The sequence below is a fragment of the Bufo gargarizans genome, chromosome 1, assembly GCF_014858855.1.
Source record: "Bufo gargarizans isolate SCDJY-AF-19 chromosome 1, ASM1485885v1, whole genome shotgun sequence".
NCBI classification, from domain to species: domain Eukaryota; kingdom Metazoa; phylum Chordata; class Amphibia; order Anura; family Bufonidae; genus Bufo; species Bufo gargarizans.
In genome coordinates, this window is record NC_058080.1 from 537,085,536 (window position 1) to 537,109,198 (window position 23,663).

The 23,663-nt window shown below is 50.7% G+C and overlaps 2 protein-coding genes across 9 annotated transcripts in view; one reads left to right on the forward strand and one right to left on the reverse strand.

Moving 5' to 3' along the window:
- EIF4ENIF1 (eukaryotic translation initiation factor 4E nuclear import factor 1) overlaps nucleotides 1-5,769 on the reverse strand; it is a 40,419-nt gene extending 34,650 nt beyond the window's left edge. For 5 of the 6 annotated variants that reach the window (XM_044275469.1, XM_044275472.1, XM_044275471.1 and 2 more), the window contains exons 1-2: nucleotides 5,622-5,769; nucleotides 4,888-5,003 (exon numbers count right to left, since the gene is read on the reverse strand). In XM_044275469.1, the coding sequence (XP_044131404.1) occupies nucleotides 4,888-4,974 (87 nt within the window). In that variant the 5' untranslated portion in view covers nucleotides 4,975-5,003; nucleotides 5,622-5,769. Of the gene's footprint in view, nucleotides 1-4,887; nucleotides 5,004-5,585 lie in introns of all 6 variants that reach the window. The other variant, XM_044275468.1, reaches the window with a different exon arrangement.
- Nucleotides 1-23,663, forward strand: part of SFI1 (SFI1 centrin binding protein) — a 131,880-nt gene that overhangs the window by 19,280 nt on the left and 88,937 nt on the right. The window lies entirely within an intron of this gene.

Here is a 23,663-nt window from a genome sequence, read left to right on the forward strand (position 1 = left end):
AGAGACTGGGCATAAAGAAGAGTCATAAGAATAGCAAGAAGGTAGACGCCACTGCTACAGGAGCCTTTGAGATAAGTTTTCACCGTGTAAACCAATAACACTGCTTAATATCCTATATGTAGCACTTCCTGTAGCTGTATCCAACCAAACCCATGATGCACTTCGGCTTTCTGACACAGCTCCAGTATTGCCCCTAACACCCAGCTAGTTACACAGACACTCCCGTATCACTGCCCCCAACAACCAGCTAGTTTATAGCTCCTCCCACCAGCTAGTTAGACACTCCCCTATCACTACACCTGTATGGACATAACCTCACAGGAAATAGGAAGTAGCTGCATGGACACAGTCATGTGACTACAGACCAGAACAGAAGGTAAGAGAAATAAAGGTAAAAATACATCACTAAATAACAGCTAACTTTCAATATTAGCATTTCAAAACGATGTTGATGAACCCCCTTTAAGCCCTCCAGTACATGGTACCCAAAGAATGTACTCACCTGCTCCCCGCGGCTCTGGTAGGTTCTCTTTTGGTCCCTATCTTGCTTAGTTCTGGCCAGGGTAGCTGAAGAATCAATCATACTCCCCTGTCGATATTTTTGACCCTGGTTTTCACTTCTGGCCAAGGAAGAAACTGGACCACATGTGCTGCTGTAGCCAATGACTGGCCTCACCAGTTACTCAATGCCGAGTCATGTGACGCTAGGGGACATGTAGACAGCTGCAGCAGCACACGTAAAGACCCCGTCAGCTCCCTGGCATGAAGTACACAAGCCAGGGACAAGAATATCAACAAATGGAGCAGGCAAGTAAGATTCACTGCTTAGGTACCACATGCTAGGGGCTTAATTAAAAAAGGGACCAAAATCTGAAAAACCCCCTTTAAATCTCCAACTTAATCCCACTTATCATATTTCACAATTCTCCATGACTTGTCAAACTAAGGCTACTTTCACACTAGCATTTTGGCTTTCCATTTGAGAGATCCGTTCAGGGCTCTCACAAGCCGTCCAAAACGGATCAGTTTTGCCCTAATGCTTTCTGAATGGAAAAGGATCCGCTCAGAATGCATCAGTTTGCCTCCGTTCCTTCTCCATTCCACTCTGGAGGCGGACACCAAAACGCTGCCTGACGAAACTGGCACACAATGCAAGTCAATGGGAACGGATCAGTTTTCACCGACAATAGAAAATGGATCCGTCCCCGATTGACTTTCAATGGTGTTCAAGACAGAGCCATCTTGGCTATGTTACAGATAACACAAACAAATCCGTTCTCAACGGATGCAGATGGTTGTATTATATGAACGGAAGCGTTTGTGCAGATCCATGATGGATCTGCACCAAACGTGAGTGTGAAAGTAGCCTAAGCAAGAGTCTAACTTGGTTACACACCAAGACAATTAGTTATAACTGTTCCAACCTGTTCTGCAGAGCTGGTTTAGGCATGATGCAACCTAGTTCAATATATTAGACTCTATAAGACACACACTCTCTTCTCCCCCCCCCCCCCAAATGTGGGGTGAATATGCCTTGAGGAAGTGCTAATTAGTACCGGAGGACCAGGCAGGAAGCGGTGAATGCAGGGCTCCCAGGCTCTGTACTTACAGCTTCCTGGTGCTCTACGGTCGGCTGTTCTGTAACTACGCACAGCGCAAGGACATCAGCGGTGTTGCTGGATCCTAGGAGCGGAGGCATTTGGTTCAGGAGAGGTTAGTAGATTTTTACTTTATTTTAGTTGCTCTGAGCAAGGGAGTCTGTAAGGTCTGATTGAGGTCTGTAGGGTCACAATGAGGGTCTGATTTAGGTCTGAATGGTGGGGAAGGGTCATTAACATTAGGGTCTGAACTGATGTCTGATTGTGGGTCTTGTCAACAGGGGGGGGGGGGGGGGGGTCTGACTGGCTCTGAGCCGATGTCTAATGGAAAATATATTTCTTATTCTCCTCCTCTAAAACCTAGTTGTCTTAAAGGGCAAAAAATACTGTACATTTTTTAACAATTTTAAAGTATACCAAAAACATTAGCACAAGTAAGACATTTTAGTCAAGAGAAATGTGGCGTAGCAAGGGGCATCAGAATTGTAAACATAGGCCCACAGTTACCAATGCGATTGACCCTACACAGTGACGGATAATGTGCCAAGTTTGGCGCAAGTTGGTGAAAAATGTCATCAAGTTTTAAACATTTATGAAGCAAATGCATCAAAAGGAATAATTCTCTGACGCGCTGTACAAAGGAGAGGAGAGAAAAGGAGGATGAAACAAAATTGTGCTGTAAAGTCCGTGTACCAATAGGTGGTGCAAGATTAGACAAAGGCGTCTAGCACCAAATTTATCATCTGGCATAAGCCACCGTGATAAATGTGGTGCATCTTTAGACCAAGTTTAGGAGTCATTAATGAGCATTAATTACATGAACAGGACCTGTGATGACGTCACTCCGGTCATCACATGTTCCATAACCATGGTAAAAGATCATGTGACGGACCATGTGATGACCGGAGTGACGTCATCACAGGTCCTGTTCATGTAATAAATGCTCACCCCAGGTCCTGTTCAGCAAAGGAGACAGAAGGAGATGCCGGGCTACGCGAACAAATGGACTAAGGTGAGTTAAATTTTTTATTTTTATTTTTTAACCCCTCCAGCGCTATTTGACTATGCATTCTGTATTCAGAATGCCATTTTCCCTTATAACCATGTTATAAGGGAAAATAATACAATCTACAAAACACCGATCCCAAGCCCGAACGTCTGAAGAAGTTCGGGTTTGGGTACCAAACATGCGCGATTCTTTTCACGCGAGTGCAAAACGCATTACAATGTTTTGCACTCGCACAGAACGCCCGTGTGAAAGGGGCCTTAGAACTCAGACTCTTCAAGAGCTGTGCCCCGAATTGCAATACAGCACTAGTCCTCAGCTACACAAATGGGGCCATTTTGAAAGGAAGAAAGGTGGGCTTTAGGGTGGATTCACACATTGCTGTCATGGTGTGTATTTTGCCAGGGTTTTAGGAAATCATGGCAAAATGTTGCCAAGATTACAAATACCCATTGCAACGGCACCATGTGTATCCTTGGCCTTACTGAGCAAACCTGCCACTGCAATAACAGCATCAGGCTTATCAGAACTGAATGACCTATCTAACCAATACACTGTTAAAGGGAACCAGTCAGCTCCCATACGCTGCTCTCACGGAGCGCAGCGTGGTATAGTGACAAACCCATCTATCACCTGTAGAAACACACACTAGAATTACAAAAAAAGATAAGGGTCCATTCACACGGATCCGCAATAAACCCGGCCGGCACTCCATAGAACTGCCTATTCTTGTCCGCAATTGCAGACAAGAATAGGACACTCTGCCCCATACTCCTCTGCCTTTAGACAATGATTGGCAGGCTTCTTATGCACAACAGGAAAAAAAATAATTTAACTGTAGTCTGGGGGAGGGCAGTGTGCTTCACCAGCGCTTCCATCACCGACATGCGCTGTGGGCTTTAGAAGCCCAGCCCTCTAAGGGACCATTCACACGGCAGCCTCGTCCACTTTGCCTCCCATTTATTGCAATCGAAAGTAGCACTGAGGATCCCGGAGTGGCGGCTTAGTCTACTGTCACTCTCGCGTTTTGACTTTTCGTTTGCAAGATCCATTCAGGGCTCTCACAAGCGGTCCAAAAACGGATCCGTTTTGTCCTAATGCTTTCTGAATGGAAAAGGATCCGCTCAGAACGCATCAGTTTGCCTCCGTTCCGTCTCCATTCCGCTTTGGAGGCGGACACCAAAACTAACGAAACTGAGCCAAACGGATCCATCCTGGCACAAAGGAAAACGGATCCGTCCTCCATTGACTTTCAATGGTGTTCAAGACAGATCTGTTTTGGCTATGTTAAAGATAATACAAACGGTTGCGTTCTGACAGTTGTATTATCTGAATGGATCTATCCATGACAGATCCGCACAAAAACGCGAGTGTGAAAGTAGCCTTAAAGAGGCTCTGTCATCTGTTTCAAGTATACCATGCTAGATACATAGTGAGGTAGGGCTTCAAACACCTTTATTTCCCTTATTTCAGGTCTGATCTGTAAAATCCACAAAATATGCTAATGACCAAACGGAGCACTCGGAGGTGTGCTTATTGCTTCTGAGCACCTCATCTCTGGCGCCTTCCTGCCTGTTAGTGTCGCCCTGTATGTAATAAGTTTTTATTACATACAGGGCAGCACTAACAGGCAAGAGTGCATCAGAGATGCGGTGCTCAGAAGCAATAAGCATGCCTCTGAGCGCACCATTTACTCATTAGCATATTTTTAAGAGTGGATTTTACAGTGTGATCAAACCTGAAATATGGGGAAATTAAGGTATGTTTGTGATCAGCATTTTGGAGCCCTACCTCACTATATATCTAGCATGGTATACTTGAAACAGGTAACAGTCTCGCAACGACAACAGGTATGTCCTTCTTGGCCCAGCTACAAGCCGCTGCTCCACATTGAGACGTATGGGAGGCAGAGCGGATGCTGGTAGATAATTGACAAAATATCAGCTCAGCTGTCTGCACCAAGATTCCACTGTAAATGCCGCCGTGTGAACAGGCCTTAAGGCTAGCTGGTTTTTCATAATAGCGTACCAGCGCAGTGAAAGCTTTGCCAAATCCCATGTACACATTTTATGTGCCAAAAATTTAACCAATTTTCGCCGATTGGCAGCTGAGGTTATGTGGTTGCTAAAATAAGTGCAGAATAACATGTGGGGTTTGTTTTTTGTTTTTCAACGCAGATTTTCCACATAAAACACAGCGTGCAGGTAGCCTAAAAGTATAGGACACCATCACCAGACCTCTACGTGAGGACAGGTCACTAATAAGACACACAGCAGACAATACCTTTGAGTATCTGTGATCAGATTTGCTCCGAGGGGCCTTCCTGAGGTCAGTAAAGGGATCTCTGTCTGAATCTTCTTTGTGGTCCATCTCGACAAGCCCAAAAAGCCACTACACACCTGAAGAGAAAAAACACATTGATCCCAACCAGTAAATATTGCTCAGGCAATCTGACAACTCAAATCCATGCACCAGCTATGAAGTAGCATCAGGCGACAGGCACCTACACGCCGGATACCCTCGCCCCTATATTTGGAGCACCTCCCAAACCTGCTTTAACTCCACCTATACAAGGGGCTTACATGTAATAACATAGCAGTCAGAAAACTTCCCAATGAAGAGAACTGGCTGATAACAGCAAACAATAACATCCATGGAAGAGCCCATGTAAAGGGGGGCACTGAATAAACTACAGGGCTGGGGGACCGGGGACCCCTATACAACCTGGCAGGAGCTGAAATGCGAACATGTCCTGACTAGAGCTGAGCAACGTCCACACAGCACAGGCTAGACGAGGCCTGCTCCCCGGTTTTAAAAACGGTCTCACACAAGAGACACCGGGTGGTACACGGCACATACCGCCCCATCACCTGCTGCAGGTCCCACCATCATTACCCATGTCTTACCTGAGTACACCCCCCACTTTCTCCCGGTTCCCCTCCCTCTAATACCCCCGCCGCGTACACACGCCGCTTACGTACAGCACGCAGGGCACGCACATAACGCGTATCACGTACCGGCCCCGCGGCTCCCTTCACTCCGCCGGTCTGCTCTCTACTGGGAGCTTCGGGGCCTTCTTTGTCTTCTTAACTCACGTCACGCCGGTCTACAGTATTGCGCTCCCGGTCAACTCAGGCACCGAAAGCCGCCTACGTCAAGAGGACCCCGTACGTCAAACGTCACTCGATGACGACACGGGGCGTGCCATTAACTAGAGGGGAAACAGCTGATCACGTGATGCTACGTAGTAGTAAAGCGAAAGTGAGGGAACGATGGTACAGAAAGGGTACTCTTACACTAGCCTTAAAGTTTTCCGGTATTGAGTTCCGTCCTAGGGGCTCAATAGCGGGAAAAAAACGCATCAGTTTTATCCTAATGCATTCTAAATGGAGAGCAATCCGTTCAGGATGTCTTCAGTTCAGTCCCTTTTAGGGTCCATTCACACATCTGTAGCGCATTGCGGATCCGCAATACACCCGGCCGGCACCCCCATAGAACTGCCTATTCTTGTCCAAGAATAGGATATGTTCTGTTTTTTTGCGGATCCGCGGACCGGAAGATCGGCGGCACGCTCTGGAAATGCGGAGAGCACATAGTGTGCTCTCCGCATCCAGTCCGTCCCTATAGAGAATGAATGAGTCCGCACCCGTTCCGTAATTTGCGGAATGGATGCGGACCCATTATTACGGACGTGTGAATTGACCCTTACAGTATTTGGCCAGAGAAAATACCGCAGCATGCTGCAGTTTTTTTCCAAAATTCCGGAACACTTGCCGAATCCGACATTAATTTCCATTGAAATGTATTAATGCCATATCCAGTACCAAGTGTTCAGGAAATTGCCGCATTAACGGAGCCGTTTTTCCGGTCTGTGAAAATAAAAATAAAAATACCGGATCTGTTTTTCCAGATGACACTGGAGAGACGGATTTTAATGCATTTGTCAGATGGATCTGGAAACAAATGATAACCATTTGCATACGGATTTCCGGGTACGGCAGGCAGTTCCGGTGTTCCGTTAAATGATGGTATCTGGTACCCTCGTCACTTCCGGTATGACGTACCTCTTGAAAAGGAGGTGTGATTGTTGAAGTCGGCACCAGATTGGCTGAAAAGAAGGCGTGTTGGCACCTGCGCACAACCAACCTGGGTACCATAATTTTACTTTCAGCGCCTGTGAACGCGCACGGAGGGACTCTGCGAGTTCACAGGCGCTGAATGTAAAATTACGGTCCATGCGTCCCTCCCTCCGTCTGCACGTTCACAGGCGCTGAATGTAGAATTATGGTACCCAGGTTGATTGTGCGCAGGCGCCAACACGCCTTCTTTTTAGCCAATCTGGTGCCGACTTCAACGATCTCACCTCCTTTTCAAGCGGTACGTCATAGCGGAAGTGACGAGGGTACCATAATTTAACGGAACACCGGCAACGGAACTGTCGCAAGTGTGAAAAGTACCCTAAGCAAAGCTCTTGTGTAATAATGCAATGCATAAATTACCTGAAGTAATTCCAGCTTGCTCTGTAACATAGCGCCCCCTGCTGGCCAGTTTGTGTGCTTATTGGGTTATTATCAGGGGGTTCTGTTCATTATGTGTGAATGACAAATGTATAACCCCTAAGGGTACGGCCACACGGTCAGGTTTCTGCATGCAGTTTTGGAAGACAAAGCCAGAAGTAAATTAAAAAATTAAAGTCATATCTGATTGCATACAGAATCCTGACCATGTGACCGTAGCCTAAGGCTAGGCCTACACGACGACATTTGTCGCACAACAATTTTTATAATGGTAGTCTATGGTGTTGCACTGCGACATGCTGCGACTGCGACATGACAGTCGCAAAAAAACCCATTCAAGATGGATTTTTCTGCAACTGTCGCAGTCGCAGCATGTCGCAGTGACTACCATTATAAAAATTGTTGTGCGACAAATGTCGCGGTGTAGTTTGTGCCCTATGTGTCGCGCAGACCTAGCCTAAGGCTAGGTCTACACGACGACATTTGTCGCGCAACATTTTGTTGCACCAATGTCGCGCGACAATTTTTATAATGGCAGTCTATGGTGTCGCACTGCAACATGCGACATGCTGCGACTGCGACGCAACAGTCGCAGAAAATCCATTCAAGATGGATTTTTCTGCGACTGTCGCATGTTGCAGTGCGACACCATAGACTGTCATTATAAAAATTGTTGCGCGACATTAGTGCAACAAAAAGTCGCGCGACAAATGTCGTCGTGTAGACCTAGCCTTAAGGTACGTCGTGGTGTGTTCGAGTACTGCCTGGCCATATGGGCTGCACTGGGCGCTAATTATACTGAGACTGCAGTTTGGTCAGTCTGTATTGTTAATGCCTGCACGACCATTAGCAATACCCACTGAACAGTGCGGTCTCTTTACCTTAATCAGAGCCTACTACAGCCCATAGGGCCAACTGTAGGGTATGGCTGAACTGTGTTTTCCCTGTGGTCACAGTGCGGCCTAGTCCCTCGTAGCTGTATGAATCACAGCGGGCTCAAATTAACTAATTAGGACGGCACTGTTGAGTATGTCTAAATTGCTTTGCACCCACAAAACCATGCAGCCATTAACAATAAAGACTGACTCAACAGTGCCGTCCTAATGAGAAGAACCTTCCATCTTCATTCAGCAGGACCTGCGCTGACCCCACCACGTGGTGAGCGCGATGACGTCAGCGCAGGTCCTTTTGCAGGTCCTGCAGGAAGAAGAGAGAAGAGGATCCCGGCTGCGCGATCAAGTGGATGAGGTGAGTATTTTTTAAATTATTTTTTAACCCTCAATGGACAATTTACTTAGCAGTCTGTATTCAGAATGCTATTATTTTCAAGTATAACCATGTTATAATGAAAAAATAAATAAAGTAAATGGACTTTAATGGGGTCCCGGGGCTTATGCCTATTTATTCACATCATTTCCTTAGCAACCATCTGTGAAAATCGCATTGCATCCCCACTTTCTTGCGGATGCAATGTGTTTTTCTACGCAGCCCCATTCACTTCTACGGGGCCTGCGTTGCGCCAAAAACGCTGAATATAGAACATGCTGTGATTTTCACGCAACGCACAAGTGATGCATGAAAATCACCGCTCATGTGCACAGACCCATTGAAATGAATGGGTCAGGATTCAGTGCGGGTGCTATGCGTTCACGTCACGCATTGCACCCTGTGCGGAAAAAACTCGCCCGTGTGAAAGGGGCCTTAGGCTTCTGTTACTGATCCACGCAGCACATTTTTATCATTTTTCAGCTTGGAGCCATTTACAATACTACAACTGATGATAATATTTATATGGCGCCAACATATTACATAGCAACAGGCAAGCCAACAATTAAAAGGCATCTGTCAGCAGATTTGTAGCTATGAAACCGGCTGACCTGTTAGGGCTCTTTCACTTCACACCTGCGTTCTTGTCTTCCGGCATAGAGTTCCGTCGTCGGTGCTCTATGCCAGAAGAATCCTGATCAGTTTTATCCTAATGCATTCTGAATGGAGTGAAATCCGTTCAGGATGTCTTCAGTTCCGGAATGGAACGTTTTTTGGCCGGAGAAAATACCGCAGCATGCTGCGCTTTTTGCTCCGGCCAAAAATCCTGAAGAGCTGCCGCAAGGCCGGATCCGGAATTAATGCCTATTGAAAGGCATTGATCCGGATCCGGCCTTAAGCTAAACGTCGTTTCGGCGCATTGCCGGACCCGACGTTTAGCTTTTTCTGAATGGTTACCATGGCTGCAGGGACGCTAAAGTCCTGGCAGCCATGGTAAAGTGTAGTGGGGAGCAGCATACTTACCGTCCGTGCGGCTCCCGGGGCGCTCCAGAGTGACGTCAGGGCGCCCCACGCGCATGGATGACGTGAGCGCATGGCACGTCATCCATGCGCATGGGGCGCTCTGACGTCATTTTGGAGCGCCCCGGGAGCCGCACGGACTGTAAGTATACCGCTCCCCCGCTCCCCACTACTACTATGGCAACCAGGACTTTAATAGCGTCCTGGGTGCCATAGTAACACTGAAAGCATTTTGAAGACGGATCCGTCTTCAAATGCTTTCAGTACACTTGCGTTTTTCTGGATCCGGCGTGTAATTCCGGCAAGTGGAGTACACGCCGGATCCGGACAACGCAAGTGTGAAAGAGGCCTTACATGTGTGCTTGGCAGCTGAAGACATCTGTGTTGGTCCCATGTGCACGCCTGAATTGCTGGGAAAAAAATGATGTTTTAATATATGCAAATTAGCCTCTAGGAGCAATGGGGGCGTTGTCATTACACCTAGAGGTTCAGCTCTCTCTGCAACTGACGCTCCCTCTTTACTTTGATTGACAGGTCGAGGCAGTGATGCCTGGTGTAGGGTGCCTTCACAGGTAGCGGAAAGTTCCGCCAGACAATATGCCACGTTATCCTATGAGGTTAAAAAGTGTCAGTTCCCTGCCCTGTGTTGTGCTGCATCAACAATGATGTGTTAAGGCTTTTCTAAAGCATAATCCACAACAAAAATCAGCTCCCTTATAAAAAAAAATCAGCACTTTTCTGGCATATTTTACTGCCATGTGTGAAGGCACCCTACCCGTCCTAGAATGCATGGAGTATTCAAAAATAGGCTTGGGCGGTGCTAAGACCTTATATGAAGATCTGAGGTTTTCAAAACGACTGGAGAAGAGCAGTTTCATTGTATTGGCAGCGCGGTTGTGCAGCTTCAGGACAGGGTTACACGACGACATGTGTCGTACAACATTTTTGTTGCACTGTGACATGCTGTGACTACAACACTACAGTCCAAGTTGGATTTCTCGCCCATATTCATTGGGGGACACAGGAACCGTGGGTATATATGCCCTCTAGGAAGCGTTGACACTGTAAAAGCTGTTAGCTCCTCCCCTGGCAACTATACCCCCTCCAGCCTGGAGAGAGAGCTTCAGTTTTTTCTAGTGTCAATAGGAGGCAAGACCTCCCTGCTTGCAGGGAAGCTCCTGAAGATTTTTTATTTTAGTTTATTTTTTCCTTCTTTTTCAGTTCGGAAAACGGTGGACGCCTCGCCTCCCTGTTCTCCCGGGGTTGAGTTGCGCCAGTGCTGATCACCCGCACTGCTGCCTCCCCCACAGAAGACAATGTGGACCAGGGCAGCCTCGCTCCCCTGCATCCCGCCAGCCAAGTGGTCACCCATCCAAGCCCCCCTTTTCCAGCGTCCTGTCACTACGGTGCCAGTAGCTGAAGGGGTGACCCTGCTGGACCAGAGGAGGGGTGAAGATGGCGACAGGAGAAGAGGATGAAGATGAGTGGAGTAAACTAGGGAAGTATGTTAACCCTCTTCTCCCTCCCTCCCTCGTTCGTTATCAAGCAGGGCCCTATGCCTCAGGGGTTCAGGTCCCTCTCTATGCCTTCCTGGACTTCAGTGAAAGACTGCAGTTTTCTTACCGGGAGCAAGATTCTGAAGGACTCACATATGCATGCTCTGTCATGGTCTACATAGTCTTCCCCTTACAGTCTCCCACTCCCCACACCTAGCCGCCATGATCCAACCCCTTTCAAGAGCAGACGTGCTGCAGTGAGAGCGCGCCGCTCCAGAGGGGGTTAATCGCAATGCCCGGCCCGCGCTGATTCGGCCCGACCCGCGTGGTGGACGCCCCCCCGTCCGGCCCGGCGGGGGCATGCGCACCGCTCCGGTCCCTCTGTGACAGCTGGTGCAGACTTCGGTTACCTCCTGAGGCTGTGCGCAGGAAGGGGGGGTGCGCTCTTTTGGATCGCCGGCTGGGACGCGGTCTTCGTCCTGGGGGGGCGGGGGGCACTCTGGCGCAAATTTTTCCTGCGCTGCTTCCCCATCCCCCAGACACCTGCTGAGCTACGCCCTCCGGTCCTAGACAGGTGCGGCCCTCTTTTCCTTAACCCTTCCTGGCCAGCTTCCTGTTTACACCAGCACCTGATTACTGGAGTTCTACCTCTCGTACAGGTGCCATAATGTGGAGGAATTTAACCCCTTCCTGCCTCTTGATATTGAGGCTGTCTTCCTAATTCTCCACCTCTGCAATCCAGTGAAGGACCTCTGCAGGATCCCAATCCGTCCTCCGGGGCCGTTTGGTTGATGATTCTCCACCTGCACAATCCAGTGAAGGACCTCAGCAGGATTCCCAATCCGTCTCCTGCTCATTACAGCAGAGAATCGTTAATTTCTAACGATAATTTGTTTTCCCTTAGTCCTAACAGTGGCACAGATGGGGTATTCTGCCCCTGTGGACTGGTTAGGACAGGTGGAAGTTTTAATGAACAATAAAAAAAAACACTGGCATGCACACGCCCTCCCTGCCCCCAATAAAGAGGGGCGTAGCCCTCATGCTATTGTGTAATAACAAGTAGACAAAAAAATAATAATAAACAAGGGGGGGGGGGGGAATTTGTGTGCCACTGTTAGGACTAAGGGAAAACAAATTATTGTTAGAAATTAACGATTCCCTTACGTCCTAACCAGTGGCACAGATGGGGATTTAGCAAGTAGAAACCCCTATGGGAGGGTCCTCATGCCAAATGAGGAATAACTATGTATTCTAGTATCCACTCTATAGTGTGAGATAAAAGTGGAGTGAGAACTCCAAGAAGCTGACTTACAGATCACATCCAATGGGATCGAGCTTCTCTCTGCAAAAGAAGTGGCCACTGCTCGAGTAGAGTGGGCCCTTACAAATTCAGGGGGCTCCGAGCCCTGAGACATATAAGACTCCCGAATTGCCTCTTTAATCCAGCGACTGATGGAGGGCTTAGAGGCTTTTCTCCCCTTATGGGTACCGGAAAAAAGGATAAGGAGGTTTTCATCCTTCCTAAATACCTTGGAGCGTTCCAGGTAAATCCTAAGACATCTCGCAATGTCGAGGGTATGGAGCCCTCTTTCCTCAGAGGAGGGGGATGGAGCCAATGTTGGTAGGGAGATCACCTGGTTAATATTGTCAAAGGGGGGAACCTTTGGGATGAAGGTAGGTAAAAATTTGAGGAGTACCCGATCCTGCAGGAACTTTGTATAAGGCTCAAAGGCAGAAAAAGCCTGGAGTTCCCCAACTCGCTTTGCAGAGGTAACAGCCAACAAGAAGGTGATCTTGTCATGGAACCATGAACCAGACGTACAACAAGAGATAAGTGGAAATAAGAAGGCTTTATTGAAAATCAAGCTGTAAGCAAAAGTCCAAACGGATGGCTAAACCGAAGCAGGGTCTTGCGTAGACAGAGGTCAGGAACCAGAAGGGTAGTCAGACGAAGCCAGGATCAGGAACCAGCAGGGTAGTCAGACGAAGCCAGGATCAGGAACCAACGGGGTAGTCAGACGAGGCCAGGATCAGGAACCAGAAGCAGCAGCAGTCTTAGAAGCATGTGAACACAGGAGGACCAAGCAAGGAACTGAAGCCACAGACCTCCTATATATATGAGCTAGGCATCCAGCTCCTCCCAGTGGGAAGGAGAAGCCGCAGGGTGGGAGGCTACAAGAAACCCAGAAACCAAGATGGCCGCCAGCACATGTCAAACGAAGGAGAACAGTAAGAAGGTAAGACCATGACAGTACCTCCCCCTCAAGGGCCCCTCCTCCGCGGAGTAAGGAACGGTTTCTGAGGGAAGCGTGCGTGGAAGGCTCGGAGCAAAGCAGGAGCATGGACATCTGCGGAGGGAACCCAGGAACGCTCCTCTGGACCATAACCACGCCAATGGACCAAAAACTGCAACCGACCGCGGACCAGGCGTGAGTCCAGGATATTGCTCACCTCATATTCCTCACGATTGCCCACTTGGACCGGACGGGGCCGAGGAACCGAGGAAGTGAAACGATTACACACCAATGGCTTCAACAGGGAGACATGAAACACGTTGGAGATCCGCATGCCAGGAGGAAGCGCAAGGGCATAGGCTACCGGGTTTACCCTGCGAAGCACTCGGAAGGGACCAACAAAGCGAGGCGCCAGCTTGGGAGTGGGCACTCGAAGGTTGAGGTTGCGGGTGGACAGCCATACACGGTCTCCGACCTGGTAGGAAGGAGCGGGCGCTCGTCTGCGATCAGCCTGGAGTCTCTGGCGCTGCGCAGAGACCTCAAGGGACCTCTGGATCTGTACCCAAGAAGCACGTAGGACGGAAAGGTGATCCTCCACAGCCGGAATATCCTGGGGAGAGAATACCTCCGGTAACACGGCAGGTTGGAACCCATAATTGGCCATGAAGGGAGACGTCCCAGAGGAAGAGTTCACCGCCGTGTTCCTGGCAAACTCAGCCCAAGGCAGGAGGTCAACCCAATTGTCTTGGTGATCGGAGACATAGCAACGAAGGAATTGCTCCAAGGCCTGATTGGATCGTTCTGCGGCCCCATTGGACTGAGGGTGGTAGGCCGAGGAGAAAGAGAGATGAATCCCCAACTGGGAGCAAAAGGCGCGCCAGAACCTGGACACAAACTGACTCCCCCGATCCGACACAATCTCCTTGGGCAAACCGTGCAACCGGAAGACCTCCCTGGCGAAAATCGTGGCCAACTCTTGTGCAGAGGGTAACTTCTTGAGAGGAACACAGTGGCACATTTTGGAAAACCGATCCACAATCATGAGAATGACCGTATGGCCTCGGGATGCAGGGAGGTCCACAATGAAATCCATCCCCAGGTGTGACCATGGGCGCTCCCCGGTGGCTATGGGTTGCAAAAGGCCCAACGGAAGGTGCCGAGGGGACTTACTCTGGGCACAAACGGAGCATGCCGCTACATATGCGGCGATGTCGGAACGTAGAGAAGGCCACCAGAACAGACATGAAACAGCCCAGGACAGCTGATTCTTTCCAGGATGCCCCGCGGCCTTGGAGTTATGGTAGGTTCGCAACAACCGAGTGCGCAACTCCTCAGGCACAAAACACCTGCCGTTGGGTCTCCCAGAGGGAGCACCAGATTGAGCCGCCAAAATCTGCTCACCCAGGGGAGAGGTCAGGCTGGTGCGAATGGCGGCCAGGATCTGATTTGGAGGTATGACCGAAGTCGGAATCGACTCCTCCCCGGACAGCTCGGAGTACTGCCGTGATAAGGCATCCGCTCTGATGTTCTTGGAACCGGGTAGGTAGGAGACCACGTAATTAAAACGTGACAAGAACAGAGCCCATCTGGCCTGACGTGGTGTCAATCTCTTGGCCTCAGAAAGGTAGGTCAGATTCTTGTGGTCCGTCAGGATGAGAACCGGAACCACCGAACCCTCGAGCAAGTGCCTCCATTTTTTAAGGGCCTGCACGATGGCCAATAACTCCCTGTCACCAATCTGATAGTTGCACTCCGCGGAAGACAGTTTCCGGGAGTAAAACCCACAAGGAAGCAGAGGACCCTCTGGTGTTCTACGCTGAGACAGAAGGGCGCCTACTCCCGTCTCAGACGCGTCCACCTCGAGGACAAAGGGCAACCCAGGGTTGGGATGCGACAGAATCGGAGCCGACACAAAGGCGGACTTTAGAGCCTCAAAAGCTCGGATGGCCTCGAGCGGCCAGACCTGGAAATTACTGCCCTTCCTGGTCAGATCCGTGAGAGGCTTGGCTAGCATAGAAAAGTCCCTGATGAACTTCCGATAAAAATTGGCGAAGCCCAAAAAGCGCTGCAGGGCACGGAGACCACTGGGCTGGGGCCACTGTAAGACAGCCGAAACCTTCTCAGGATCCATGGAGAACCCCTCAGCGGAAATGATGTAACCTAAGAAGGTTACCTGGGATCGGTGAAATTCGCATTTCTCAAGCTTACCGAACAGCCTGTTCTCTCGTAACCGTTGCAACACTCGTCTGACATCCATAATGTGGGCCTCCATGGATTCAGAATATACCAAGATGTCATCCAAATAGACCACCACACACTGCTGCAACAGGTCACGGAAAACATCGTTGATGAATTCCTGGAAGACTGCGGGCGCATTGCACAACCCAAAGGGCATAACCAAGGATTCATAATGACCGGTCCTGGTGTTAAACGCGGTCTTCCACTCATCGCCCGCCTTGATCCTTACCAGGTTATATGCCGCCCTCAGGTCGAGTTTGGTAAAGACCGTGGCCCCTTTGAGGCGATCGAACAGCTCGGAAATCAAGGGTATCGGGTAAGCGTTCTTGATCGTGATGCGATTGAGACCCCTGTAATCGATGCAAGGCCTCAACTCACCGCCCTTCTTTTTCACAAAGAAAAATCCAGCCCCTGCCGGGGACGAGGATTTGCGAATGTGTCCGCGTGAAAGCGCCTCCCTCACGTACTCCTCCATGGCCTCATTCTCCGCTACCGACAGTGGATAGACCTTGCCACGAGGAGGAACGGCACCAGATTGTAACTCTATGGCACAATCGTATGGGCGGTGCGGAGGTAGGGCAACCGCGCGCACCTTATCGAATACATCCCGGTACTCTTCGTATTCAGGAGGCAACAGAGAGTCCGAGGAAGTACACAGCAACTTGACAGGCCCATGGATGCAACTAGCCCCACACTGCGGTGACCACGAGAGGATCTCGGCCGATCTCCAATCGAAAGTCGGATTATGCTTCTGGAGCCAGGGGTACCCCAAGACCACCGAGTAGTGTGGAGACGAAATCACCTGGAGACAGACCGACTCTCTGTGAACGGCACCAATGGCTATCCCCACTGGAAGGGTCTCATGAGTCACGTGTGGCGGCAGAAGGGGTCTGCCGTCTATCGCCTCAAGAGCCAGTGGGGAACCTCGAGGCTGCAGAGGAATGGAATTGGCGGCAGCGAACACACTATCAATGAACAAACCACCAGCACCAGAGTCCACCAACGCCTGGGTCGTCACCGAGCCCCCGACCCAGGAGAGGACAACAGTGATCAGTGGTTTGTCAACACGGGAAACCGGGGACGAGGAGACTCCACCCAAGATCTGCCCCCGACAGGATCTCAGGTGCGAGCGTTTCCCGGACGGTTCGGACATGCCAACCGAAAATGCCCACCGAAACAACAGTACATGCATCGGCCCTCGCGTCTCCGGAGTACCCTCTCCCCCTCGGACAGGCGAGCAAACCCCAGCTGCATGGGTTCACCCCCAGACAAGTCATCCCCAGGAGGCGTGGGAGGAGAGGGAGGCACGGGTGGGACAGCAAACGTAGGCGCCAATCTGTTAGAAGACCTCCGCAGGCTCTCCTTAAAGGAAGGTCTCTCCCTGAGTCTGGTGTCAATCAAAATCAGGAAAGAAATAAGAGACTCAAGCTCCACTGGTAGGTCCTTAGCTGCAACCTCATCCTTCAAGGCATCCGAGAGACCATGAGAGAAAGCAGCGACCAGAGCCTCATTATTCCAGCCCACCTCTGCTGCCAGGGTACGAAACTCAATGGCGTATTCAGCTACGGATCGTGAACCCTGTCTGATGGACATAAGGAGCTTCGCAGCAGAGGCAGCACGAGCCGGCACATCGAATACCTTCCGAAGAGAAGCAACAAAACCGGAAAACTCGGCAACCACCGGATTGTTGTTCTCCCATAAAGGGCTGGCCCAGGCCAAGGCCTTGTCCGAGAGCAGCGAGATCAAGAAGCCCACCTTTGATCTCTCAGTAGGAAAGGCATGTGGCAGCAACTCGAAATAAATGCCCACCTGGTTAAGGAAACCTCGGCACTGAGTTGGCTCTCCCCCAAAGCGCTGTGGAAGGGGGGCAGAACCGGTCATACCCCGAGACACCGCAGGCGCAGCAACAGGTGTCGGGGTAGACTCTGGCGCAACAACCGGAGCGGCAGTAGGAGCGGGCCCAGGAGCGACAACCGACCCATCGGCAACGGAAGCGAAATCAGCCGTGCGTTCAAGCAGGGTTTGCAATGCCACAGCGAACCGACCCAACAGGTGATCCTGCTGATCAAGTCTGGCAACCAGCGTAGGTAGCGAGGATGGCCCTGTACTGTCAAAATTCATGGCTTGGTCCTAATGTCATGGAACCATGAACCAGACGTACAACAAGAGATAAGTGGAAATAAGAAGGCTTTATTGAAAATCAAGCTGTAAGCAAAAGTCCAAACGGATGGCTAAACCGAAGCAGGGTCTTGCGTAGACAGAGGTCAGGAACCAGAAGGGTAGTCAGACGAAGCCAGGATCAGGAACCAGCAGGGTAGTCAGACGAAGCCAGGATCAGGAACCAACGGGGTAGTCAGACAAGGCCAGGATCAGGAACCAGAAGCAGCAGCAGTCTTAGAAGCATGTGAACACAGGAGGACCAAGCAAGGAACTGAAGCCACAGACCTCCTATATATATGAGCTAGGCATCCAGCTCCTCCCAGTGGGAAGGAGAAGCCGCAGGGTGGGAGGCTACAAGAAACCCAGAAACCAAGATGGCCGCCAGCACATGTCAAATGAAGGAGAACAGTAAGAAGGTAAGACCATGACAGATCTTCCAGGTTAGGAACCTGAATCCCGCCTCCTCTAGGGGCTCAAAGGGGGGAGATGATAACCCCCTGAGCACGACCGATAAATCCCAAACAGGGATGGGTCTGATTACTGTAGGCTTTAATCTTGAGGCTCCCTTCAGGAATCTCTTGATAAGGGGGTCTTGAGAAACAGCTCTGTTGAGACAAGCAGAGATAGCTGAGATCTGCACTTTAAGGGTAGCGGGTGATAGCCCCCTGTCCAGACCGTCCTGTAGAAACTGTAGGATCATCGGGATGGAAGCTTCAGCGGATGTTTGCTGATGCCTAGAACACCAGGACGAAAAAATCTTCCAGATTCTGGAGTAGGCCTTGTTGGTAGCTTCTGATCTGGAGTGCTCCAGGGTTCTCAAGACAGACCCCGATAGCCCTTCTATCCTTGGAAGGGGCTGATCAACCTCCAGGCTGTCAGGTTGAACATTTGAAGATTTGAGGAGACCTGGGTGCCCCCCGACACCAGTACTCTCTCTAGGGGAAGCCTCAGAAATTGACCCCGACTCATCTGTAGGAGTTGGGTAAACCAAGCTCTTTTCGGCCAGTATGGGATAATGGCGATAACTGACGCTTGGTCCTGCCTGATTTTCATCAAGACCCTTGGTATCAAGGAAATTGGAGGGAAGATGTAGGCCAGCCTGAACCTCCATGGGATTGACAGTGCATCTATTGCCACCGGGTTGTCCTCCCTGTAAAGGGAGCAATACCTCTCCACCTTGGTGTTGAACCTCGTTGCCATGAGATCGATCTCTGGCATGCCCCACCTGAGTGTTATCTCCTTGAAGACCTCTGGATGAAGTGACCATTCTCCGGTTGGAAGACCTCGGCTCAGGCGATCCGCAATCACATTGTGAACTCCGCAAATGTGAACGGCTGATAAGTGGGTGAGGTTCAGTTCTGCCCAATCCAAGATCATCCCTATCTCTCTCAGGAGACTTTGTGACCTCGTGCCTCCCTGCTTGTTGATATACAACACAGCGGTCATGCTGTCTGACTGTACCTTCACTGCCTTCCCTCGAATGATGGGAGCAAAATGAAGAAGAGCTAGCCTGATTGCTCTGATCTCCAGGAGATTCGATGACAATAACCTCTCCTGAGGTGTCCAAGTCCCCTGGACTGTCTTGTCCTGAAGATGCGCACCCCAGCCTACTAGGGATGCGTCTGAAGTAAGTATGATCCAAGAGGGCTGGATCAGGGACTTGCCGTCCATGAGGTGGGACCACCACCTCAGAGAGGATCGGACTTTGTAAGGCAGGGAGAGCACGGAATTGAGTCCTACCGGACTGTGATTCCACTTGGCTAATACTTCCGACTGGAGCGGACGTAGATGCGATAATGCCCAAGGCACCGCCTCTGCGGTTGAAGACATTAGTCCCAACATCCTCATCCACGTTCGAATTGTTACCTGTTCTGGTACAGAGAGGGAATGGGCTGTCTGTTGTACGGATTGCTTTCTTTCGGGAGTGAGATGAATCGTCATCCTGACTGAATCCACCATGAACCCCAGGAACCTTACTGAGGTGGCTGGTTGAAGTTGGGATTTGTCCCAATTGATTATCCATCCTAACTGATGTAGGAATGTAACAGCCTGTTGGATGTGTTGGGACAGGATCGCTTGGGAAGGAGCTCTGAGGAGCCAGTCGTCCAGGTATGGAACTATTCTCAAGCCTTGAAGTCTTAGTGCGGCCACCACAGAGACCACCACTTTGGTGAAAGTGTGTGGGGCTGAAGAAATCCCAAACGGGAGGGCCACAAACTGAAAATGCTTTAGGACCCCCCCCCCCCCCCCCCCGATGTTTACAGCGATCCTTAAGAATCTTCTGGACCCAGGATGGATGGATGGGAATATGGAGATAAGCATCCTTGAGGTCCAAGGTTGCCAAGAAATCTCCCGGCATAAGAAGATTGGTCACTGACTGGATAGTTTCCATACGGAACTTCTTTTGTCTTATGAAACGGTTGAAGAACCTCAGATCTATAATCATTCTCCACCCTCCGGTACTCTTGGGTACCAGGAAAACTGGGGAGTAGATACCTGTTCCCCTCTCTTGGAGAGGAACCTCTTCTAAGGCCCCCTTCTGGAAGTATTCTAGTACGTAACTTTCTAGAATCTTCTGCTTGTTGCTGGGAAGAAGCCTTGTCTGGACAAATTTGTCCAGAGGCCGACTGCTCAAGTCTACCAGGTAGCCCTGAGAAATTACACGCAGGACCCAACTGTCCTGGATATGATCCTGCCAACAAGGTAGAAAGTGTTGTAGGCGACCGCCTACGGGAATGTGGGGAGAAGGGAGCCCGAGATTTCCAGTCAGACCGGCTAAATACCAAGAGCCTCGAGGAGGCCCGTAATCAGAGCGCCGAGGACTTCTTGGGGGGTCTAGAACCCCGAGAGGATTTCCCTCCTCTACGGGAACCCCAATTCCTCTGGGGTCTGGGTTGCGGTTCCGCTCTGGAACCATACCCCTTGCCCCGACCACGAAAGGACTGCTGGGGAAGGGACTTGCCCTTCTTGTCCGACAGCCCCTCCATTATTTGGTCCAGCTCTGCACCAAAAAGTTTGCTGGGTTCATACGCCATGGCACAAAGATTGTGCTTTGAGGTCGTATCGGCCTTCCAGGGTTTCAACCAAAGCGGACGCCTGCCCGCGGTTGAAAGGGCCATAGACTTAGATGCCAGCTTCAGTTGTTGTGGAGCTGCGTCGCACAAGTAATCAATGGCAAGGCTGGCCGTCTTGCATGAGGCCAGAATGTCGTCCCTAGAGACCCCATGGTCCAGGTCAGACTCAATTTGGGAGAACCTTGTTTTCAGAAAATTCGCCACTTCGGACGACGCAATCGCGACTGAGGCGGAGGCCGAGGAATAGGCGCGCCTAAGGGCGCAGTCCGCCTTCCGGTCCATTGGATCCAACAAACTTGACCCGTCGTCTGAAGGGATCAGGGTCCTCCTGGATAATTTCGCAATCGCCATGTCCACCTTCGGGACAGGCCCCCAGGAAGATACCTGATCCTCTTTGACCGGAAACACGGCCTTGAACCTTTTGGTCAACACTGGACCCTTCTCTGGCTTTCTCCACTCTGTTTTTATCAGAGATAGGAGAGAATCATCCGCTTTAAAGGCCCTAGGCCCCCTAGAGGCAGAGGATGAGGCTTCCCCCGGGTCAACGTCCTGGTCCCCGGACCGGACGGATTTTAGTAGCCGCTGGGCCTTCTCCAGCGGGAAAAAATAGGAGAATCCATCCTCCTCGTCCGAGGAGGAGGCGGAACCTTCCCTCGCCTCCTGACCCCCCGAGACCTCCATCGCACGATGGGGGGAGGAGGGACGATGACGCTTGGCGACCAGGGCACTCTTCAGTTCCTGTATGGAGGCGTTGACCTGGGTCATGTTGGACTCCATGTACCCCTTCACCCAATCAACCACGTCGTGGACAGATGGCTCCAACTGGGGGAGTGACTTGGCCCTACAGGGTGGGCAGCAGGAGAAATCATAAGAGTCCTCCAGGACAATCTGGCAGTCATGGCACTGCAGGTGGCGCCTCTTGCCCGCGGATTTCCTGCCGGGCTCTCGCTCTCCGTCACCGGTAGACGACATGGCTGAAAATTAAAAGAAACATGAATTTAGCAAAATTCAAGAAAACAGAGCTTAATCGCAAGCTTCAGGATCTTTACCCAGAAGATCCTAGCAAGCTCTTATAGTAAGAAACAATGATTTTCAGCACAGAGGTAGCAAAACTCTCTAGCACCAAACCACACTCAAGGTTGACAGCAAGCTGCGCTCCAGGAGACTGAACCTGGAGCTTCACCAAGTTTAAATAGGTTGTTTAGGCGCCAAAAAGAAAGTCCCGCCCACAAAGGGGGCGGGGTAATCTTAAAAGTTTATAACTTGGTCTAAAATGACCAAAATATAATTATGGACCCCAGAGAGGGAACCTGAACATCCAAAAGGCCCCCCACGGCCCTAAATAATCAAAAAAACAACCCCGGCCGCGCTGCAGTGCTCCGGAGAAAAACCCGGAAGTGACGTCACCTGGCGTCACTTCCGCAAGATGGCGGCGCCCAGCCGAACATGCGGACGCCGCTACTGCCGCTCCAGCTGCTCCCGCTCCTACCCCGGCCACACCACCTGGCAAAGAGGTAAGCCCAATCGTGATAGGGCTCAGCGCAGGAGCGGAAACTAGTCCAAGGCCCGAGACATGCCGCATCCTCAGGCCGCATAGGGGGAGCGGCTTAGTTCCCAAAGGGAACAAAATATCAAAGGGGAAAAAAATACACTCTCTCCACCCGAGGGAGGGGGGGGGGAGTGCACCACCCGTCCCGTCCTGTCCGCAGGACAGAAAAAAACACAATAGCATGAGGGCTACGCCACTCTTTATTGGGGGCAGGGAGGGCGTGTGCATGCCAGTGTTTTTTTTTATTGTTCATTAAAACTTCCACCTGTCCTAACCAGTCCACAGGGGCAGAATACCCCATCTGTGCCACTGGTTAGGACGTAAGGGAACCTCTGGAATTCTCAATCCACCCTCCGGGGTCGTTTGGTGATAATTCTCCACCTGCGCAATTCAGTGAAGGATCTCTGCAGGATTCCTAATCCGTCCTCCGGGCCATTTGGTTGATAATTCTCCACCTGCGCCATACAGTGGAGAACTTCTGGAATTCCCAATCCACCCTCCGGAGTCGTTGGGTTGATAATTCTCCACCAGCGTATTCATAAGGGACCTGATATTCCCACCCTCCTGGGTCGTTTGGTTGATAATTCTCCGCTGGCGCAATTTTATACAGGACCTCTGTTCCCACTCCACCCTCCGGGTCGTTTGGTTGATAATTCTCAGCCTGCACAATTTTATACAGTACCTCTGTTCCCATTCCACCCCTGGGTAGTTTGGTTGATAAGCCCTCACCTGCGCAGTCCGCAACTGCAAGGGGCGAGATTCTGAGAGGTAGACCTGCACGTTAGCGGACCACAGCAGGTCATCTTCTCGAATATCTCCACACCCCCTCCCTTCCTCCCCGGGTCACGCTCAGGCGCACCCTCTCACACAGGAGTGGGTCCGTCCGAGGGGGGGGGGGAAATCACTGATTCAGACCCTGACCTGAATCCGTAGCAATCTCCTAAGATTGCGTCTACGGTGGCCAGCAGCACTTGTCGTAGGCTTTACCCCCTTCTTTAGGCGGAGTAATTGCACTACTTCGGGATACAGTACTGACCTTATACATTGTCCCCTGCCATAGGTGGACTAAGTACATTAACACTGGTTTCAGTGCTGGATGTATACATTCCCCCTTCTGTAGGTGGCGGAATTGCATCTCCACTGGGTTCAGTACCTGCCGTATTCATTAGCTCCTTCCATAAGTGGAGCGATTACATTCTTACTTGTTACAAGGTGTGCTGTATGCATTACCCCCTTACTCAGGTGCTAATTGCACTCCCACAGGGTACAGGACTCGCCATATGCACTAGTTCTCGCCGGGGGCATTAACCCCCCTTCTTAGGTGGGGTATTTTCCCTACCACTAGCTTAAGTACTCCGTACGCATTCCACCTTCCATAGGTAGGGTAATTGCACCACCATTGGATACAGTCCGACTGTCGCGCTATCCTTCCATAGGCGGAGTGTTGCACATCACTGTGCTTCCTGCCTGCCTTACCCCCTTTGCAAGTGATCCACTAGCGGGGA